At 32.7% G+C, this 7,042-nt stretch overlaps 1 protein-coding gene across 1 annotated transcript; it reads right to left on the bottom strand.

Moving 5' to 3' along the window:
- Nucleotides 1-5,191: 5,191 nt before the first annotated feature.
- Nucleotides 5,192-6,287, bottom strand: LOC118747467 (pupal cuticle protein Edg-78E-like). Its single transcript, XM_036481518.1, has 2 exons — nucleotides 6,182-6,287; nucleotides 5,192-5,903 (listed from the first exon to the last, which is right to left on the bottom strand). The coding sequence occupies exons 1-2, from the start codon at nucleotides 6,191-6,193 to the stop codon at nucleotides 5,541-5,543; spliced, it is 375 nt and encodes a 124-aa protein (XP_036337411.1). The 5' UTR covers nucleotides 6,194-6,287; the 3' UTR covers nucleotides 5,192-5,540.
- Nucleotides 6,288-7,042: the final 755 nt, after the last annotated feature.

The raw sequence follows: 7,042 nt of genomic DNA, 5'->3' as shown, positions 1-7,042 counted from the left end.
TATATAAATTATCACCTACCATGTGCATTTTAAAGAAGTGTGCGAAACAGAATTGGCCATTGCAGATCAAGCCAACTTTTGAAATATTATGACATTAAATTTGCAGTACATATATGTATGTATGTATGTGCATATCGACACCTCCAAACCGTACCATGCTAAGTCATTCGAGACGTAGGTAGGCAGACTTATTTACCATAGTACACTGAGCCAAAAGCCCAATGGTTTTTTCAACCAAGTCATGGTTTGATTTTTTCGTGGTCAATAAGTCGAATGTAAAAAATGTGATTCAAGCTGAACATTTGAGAACAAATTCGTATGAATGGGGCAGTGGCTGAACGAGCAGAGGCGCTTGCTGTTATTTGTTGGCTTTCAGCAGTGCGAATGCTGTAAGCGCGATACATAATTTTTTTTATTTTTTTTTGTTTTTGCTTTTCTTTAATTATGAAAAAGCCTCTGTGAAGTGCAGAACCAAATCAAACGACGAAGAAAATTAATTCAAGTTTAACATTTGCAAACACATTTATAAAGCGGCTGTGGCTGAGTGTGTAGAGATGCTCGCTACTAATCCCGCCAGAGGCAACATGTTAAAGTGATAATAAAAATTGTTGTTTTGTATCTCCGAATTATGAAAAAGCATCTGTGAAGTGCAGAACATAAACGTATTCAAACGAATAAATCGACAACCAAAAGTTTGGTTGATGTAAACAAAATTGTGGTTAATATTACCAAATCATTGTTGAAAATATATGAACCAAGGCATTGTTAATAATAACCAAAAGAGTCACGTTGATTCCTTTTCAAGTTTGAATTTGGTAATATTAACCAATATTTGGTTGATTTTTTTCTCAGTGTATGGTTGGGAAGCGTCGATATGTACAGTAAGTGAACATTTTACTAAAAGCTCGTTTCTAAAGTCTTTTGTTACAGGGGGATAAATTGTGCAATAAAGGCGTTTACTAATTGAAATTTAACTCACAATGAGATGTCAATGGAAAGGTAACTTTTGGTGTTTTTGGTTTTTGGTGTAACTTCCAAAAATGTTTAACTTCTAAGCACTTTGAGACTCCTTCTCGGAAATATGTTCAAATTCAAATAGAAATTTATGGCTATGGTTTGACTAAAAAATGCTGCGCTTATTTCAAAAAATACTTTGTATACAAAATTTTAACAACGGAATATGAAGGTAAAACAGATATTTTGATAGAAAGGTTGATAACCTTCCCAACTATATCTTATTTTGCAAAATGAATAATAAATAGAAAGAATAAGAATATCTCTCTTTAGAAAGCTATAAACATAAAATTAATTAGGTATTTTTCACTTTAAAATTTCAATACGTAACTATTAAGTGTACACAAAATTAGTTATTTTATGTGTTCGTGACCGTATTGCTTACGAACAACTAAATGGATTTGTTAATTTTATTATTTTTAAGACTTCTGAAAGAAAATATTCGTATTCCATAAAAATTGTGGTTTTTAACAATTTTATAGCAATTCTACGAAAAAATGCACTTTCGTAATATAAATTACATGGGAAATATCAAAGCTCTGTTGAAACCATTAAATGTTAATTTCAAAATAAAAAAATACCGGTCTCCTTATTTTCGATACCCTCCAGTTCTGGGGGTGGCTGGAAAGCAATTTTTGACCCACCCTTATGTGCATATTATGTAGTTGGTGCGTCTTTTTATTGAGTAGTGCGTTTGGTTAAAATAAATTACTTTGCGCGAATTTTGTGTAAACAGTTCTTAAATAAAAACATACGTAATATTTTCGAGTAGAAATTTACATATGTATGTGTGTTTGTAGTTATGCCTAGAATTTTTAAATCATATTAAAATTTTCCTTTAATTCTAAAGTTAAATGCCAAGTTAGTTTAATTTGATTTCATTAGCGATACATTTGTCATTGCTTCTATAAACTCACATACTTATGTAGTTACATATACATATGTATATGTATCTACATATGTCACAGTTACCTGTTGCGCTCCAAAATTAAAACTAAAACGTGCTTCTCCCTAAAATGTGGTTTTATTTTTATTTTTGTTTTCATTCAGTTCAGTTATTTTTGCTTGCCATCACAAAAGTGTCAAAATCTCGTTTTTATCGGCATCAATCCGAACTACGCTCAAATCACCCAGAAGTGTGTGTGATTATTTATGTGCGCTTATGGTGAAATTGAATTAATTGCCATTACTTACGTACTTTATTATTTTCACATAAAACTTAAAGAAATTTTACTGCCAATCAGGTAGCTGGTGGTTAACGATGCAGCTTAACACATTTTCGATTAAAATCTGATTAAATTTTAATTAATTGATGATTGAATTTAAATGATATGACTTTAAAGCACTTAGCGGCATTTAAGTGTGCTTTAAGACGTTTATGTCCAAATTTGTTGTTATGAATTAACAAATCTTTATTTAGTAAAAAAAAAAACTTTAAACGTAGTTTAGCTAGTCCTATGAACAGTATGAATCGTGTATGGGAATAAACAAGGTATCAATTTGATATGCAATTTCGCTGCCCATTTTTATACTTGCATATGTTCTTAAAAACCACGAACAAGAAAATCGCTTAGCTAGCCAGTGCACCAGGAAGAAAATATAATAGTACACAAATGTATAAAAAATATTTATTGTTACACTGTAAAGTTTATTGTTTATGGGTAATCATTTTTTAATTTAATTTTTTAAATTGTAAAAATATTTGTACAAAAAACTCTCACAAAACTGACAAATTTATAGCAAACGTACTAACAAACATATTTACGGTGACCATCCGTCTTTTTTGACCCATTGTCCATTTGTTAATTTTATACGGGACGCCAAATGTTCTGTATTTCTTTTAATGTCCTGTATTTGTGCCGTATTCGGTGTTCGGTATTTCGACGACTTAATGGCTCATTAAAATCGCATGCCTATGCGGGAGTTTTAAGTGATGTTGGTATATGATCGGTGATTTTCTCCATAAACAGTTATTATTTTCTAACCCGAATACTGTGATTGGAATCGAGGGATACATACAGTGACTAAAATGTAAATTAGGACTCGTCATTAAAATTTAGTATAATAAAGTGCAAGTTGCTTCTCTTTTAAAAAGTTGTCGAACATACTTTGTATGAAAAAAATTTGTAACACCGTTTAAAAAAAAAAAAACTGCCAAAAATGAACGGTAAGTCCTACCGACTTTAAAATTACAATTTATTATACTAAATTTAACTAATCTTTTTAAACAAATTTCGCGCGTTAAGTTAAAAATCTAGAGAAAAATAACCTACAAATTTGTGATGTTACCATAAGGATGCTGTTTCAGGCATAATACATCTAGGATCATTGAAAAAGGCTTTAAGATCTGTATTTTTTTTTTTTTTTGCAAGAATATGCAAAATTATTTTTTGTCCCGTATTTCGCTCCCATAAATATGGTCACCGTAAACATATTGCAATCGCGCCGCAAAAAAAAAAAATCCAAACAAAACCCAAAATATGTCAAATAAAAACCTGTTGGCACCTTTCTTATTCAAATGTATTTATATGATACTGGTTTACTGGTTTTTACTGTCATGGGAATCCGCTAAGATGAGCAAGTAAATGGCTTTGTGTGGAAAGCGGCGAGCCATCAATGTGCAGGGCCAACAGCTGTTTAAGTGAGTAGTGATTCATTCGACCGGCATTAATGGTGGGAATTGGTAGCATAATATTTAAAACAATTTTATATTTTAATATTTGTAATACTCAGGCTACATAGATCGCTAAACCATCTACTACATACATATGTGATGATTCTGACGAGGCTAAATTTGGCGCTTAGGAAGCAGTGATGGACATACTTTAATACTTTTGTATTTAAAATACCTTTAAAATACACCCTTAGTATTTAGAGATGGCTAAATATTGCTCAAATGATATTAGCCTGAACATCAAGCGGGGGAACAACTCTTACCAAAAGCAGGTACGTTGGGAACGGTAGGAAACTGAAAAGTGCTTTCATAAATAACAAAAATTATGTTTTAAAAATTTTTCAACCAAAGCAGGATCGTTTAAGAAAACGGTAAAAGGACCAAGTGCATACACCTGGGGGTGAACAACTGGCGCAACATCGCAAAGGAGAGGAGAAATTAGCGAATTGGCGTAACGGTTATGATAGAAATCATAATTTAATCGTTAAAATTGTATTTCTATTTTTCCGATTAAATTCAACCGTTATATTTGGATTAAATAAATAAAAAATCTTGCTATTTAATGGATATTTTTGGTCCCTGGTTGTAACACCAAATAAGAAGAAGAAAAGCAGTTCGCAAACCAAGAATTACTTATACATGCAGCATATCTCCTTCAGTAAAATTTTAAACACATAACTTTTTGGGATTTCTAAATTTTTTGGTGATCTCCGAAATAGCTGCTATAACTTCTACCGCTAAGACTTTGTTGCTTTTTCAATTTTTCCTAATAAACAATCGTGGTACAAAGCTCAATAAAAATATTAAAAATAAAATGTTAATAAGCCACAATAACATTGACAAATAAAAAAAATAAAATTATTTTTTTTTTTTTCATCTAAACCAAAATCGATAGTAACACAGTCAAAAATATCAACTATAAATTTTGGTCCCGATTTATATGTGATATCTTTGACTATGGTAGTACCGATTTTGGGTATTAGATGAAAGAAAAAATAATTTTAATTTTTTCAGCCTCCACAGAGGAATCTGAACTTTGCCCACTGTGCGACACGCTTTAACCGTCTCCAATCGGGACCAAAATTTATATGTGACATCGTTGGCTATAGTAGCATCGACGTAGGAATTGAGGCTTAGGAAATTTGATGTAAAAATTAGCTTTCTACATTTAAGGACCACCCTAGTATTGATATATCGATGAATTGATAAGCAATGACAATCGATATATCGCAATTTTAATAATATGTATACATAAAGAATTGTTTAAAAATTTCAATTTTGACACATATCTTCGCCATTTTTGGGAAGTTTAGTCATCTATTAGGCCCAACATATTCTCCTTATCAAACTTATTAATTGTATGAGGAAATCTCCAAGAACGTAAATTTTTAGTTACATCTCTATAATATTAAAACGATCGGTATCAATAGAATATCTTCATAGGAAAACTTGAAACAGACACAAATTGGTGATTTTTGTTATTTTCTAAACAAAAGTCAAAAATTTTCAATTTAAACACTTCATTTATTAAACAAAAACTATTAATTACAAATAATGACTATGCGCGCGCCAATATGTCAAACTGTACGCGCGAAAACAAAATGAGGCATGCACAGATTAACAGCTAATTACTATGCGTCGAAAACAAGTAATGAAAAAACAAAAACAAAACGTAATAACAAGAAAAATTCATTGAAATGAGTCAATTAACACTTCAGCTTTGACATGTCAGTAGGTTGGCCGGTGGTGACCCAATCCGCGTATAGAGCATTGTTTCGTGAATCGTGGCTTCAGTTTGATTGCATTTAAAGCTGTGTGTGTGTGTGTGTGTGTGTGTAGGCGCCGCCATTGTTTATTGCTCTTCCTTTAGTTGTGGTGGATGTGCACGGATATATTCTAAGGCACGCAACACGTATGCTGGTATTGGTGGTGGCGTTGGCAGATGATCACCTGCCGGGTGGAAGCCTTCCTCATCGGCAGTGTAGCTCAAGGAGATGCGTTCACCTTCGGGCGATACGTAATTCAGTGAGCCGCGCACACCACCGTCCAAACTGCCGGCCTCCTGTTGTTGAATGCCATTGCTTGTCTCATAGGAGAACTGGTAGTTGCCCTCGGCATCGGATGCAGCATTTTGAAAGCTACGTATTTCGGCATTTTTATCGATGTTGTCCGCATAGACGAAGGTCAACGAGAAGAGGGCAGCAACACAAACGAACTGGCAGAGTGAGAAATCGACAAAGTCGCAAAAAAAAAAAAGAAAAGAAATGAATCACAAATGAGGTGTAATGCAACGTTTAACGAAGCAATTTCATAATATTTTAGCGCTTCAAGCGAATGAATGAATGAATGAATGAGGCAATTAAAAATGCCATATAAAAATAATTCGCCTTTTTTCATTTAAATGTGTGACGCTATTTAAACAAAAAAAGTTTTTTTTTTTTAGTAACTACTCGCTTGCTCGCTGCTGCTTGCGTAGTTTATTGACATACTTACATATTTAAACATTTTAATTTTTATTTTTATACGTATATAGATTTTTGGTTGATTATTTGAGCTGAGCGCAGGACTCGTTGCTGTATATCCAGAAACTGTGCGTTGAACCAACAATTTTAAGGCTTTTTATACTATGCGCTAAGGTGCGCGCTGCACAAAAGGGTCGTGGCATTTAATTGCATCGGCAAGTGGCTATCCGAAACAAGTTCTTTATGCCTTTTAGAGCGTGAACGAGTTAAATATTGCAAACAAAAAGGTGTCGAAAAAATACTCAAAGGCGCGCCAAAAATCAATGAAACATTGTCTGGGTTCCTTGCCATAAAAGTGCAATGAAATATTGCAAGCGATTCGTGTCATTATTTACTCGTTCGACTCTATGCAGCAAACAAAAGACTTAAGTCACAAACTTTATTATCATTTGTATATGTATCCCTTAAATGGCTTCATATATGTATTTGTGCGTCTCTAACATTTAATACAATGCTTTGGTTTCTATTATAAAATTTAATTAGTTGCACACTTTTAGGCACTCATAAAAATAAATTGAGCCGGACGCAATTTGTGAATTATGTTTTTATTGCTTTTGTTTACTTTCAGCGTCTTGTTTTTTTTATTTTTATTGTTCAATAGCTAAAACCGGCGCGAAAATCAACCCACGTGCTGCTTTTAAAAATAGAAAAAAATACTAGCAACAGCAACAACATGACTGGTGGCTTCACTGCTGCAGCTAAATTTTAATGCGTCCCATGCATAATTGTTTGAGCAAAAGATTAATGAATACGATTTTCAATGCATTTCGGATACAGCATTTAGTAGACCTAAATTTACTGGCTGTGAATTATTTTTTTTTTTTTTTTTTTT

This window comes from Rhagoletis pomonella, unplaced genomic scaffold (assembly GCF_013731165.1).
Source record: "Rhagoletis pomonella isolate Grant_MI unplaced genomic scaffold, Rhpom_1.0 Rhpom_scaffold_00012, whole genome shotgun sequence".
NCBI lineage: Eukaryota > Metazoa > Arthropoda > Insecta > Diptera > Tephritidae > Rhagoletis > Rhagoletis pomonella.
Note: the sequence above shows the minus strand (reverse complement) of the source record. Positions and strands in the feature narration are given on the sequence as shown.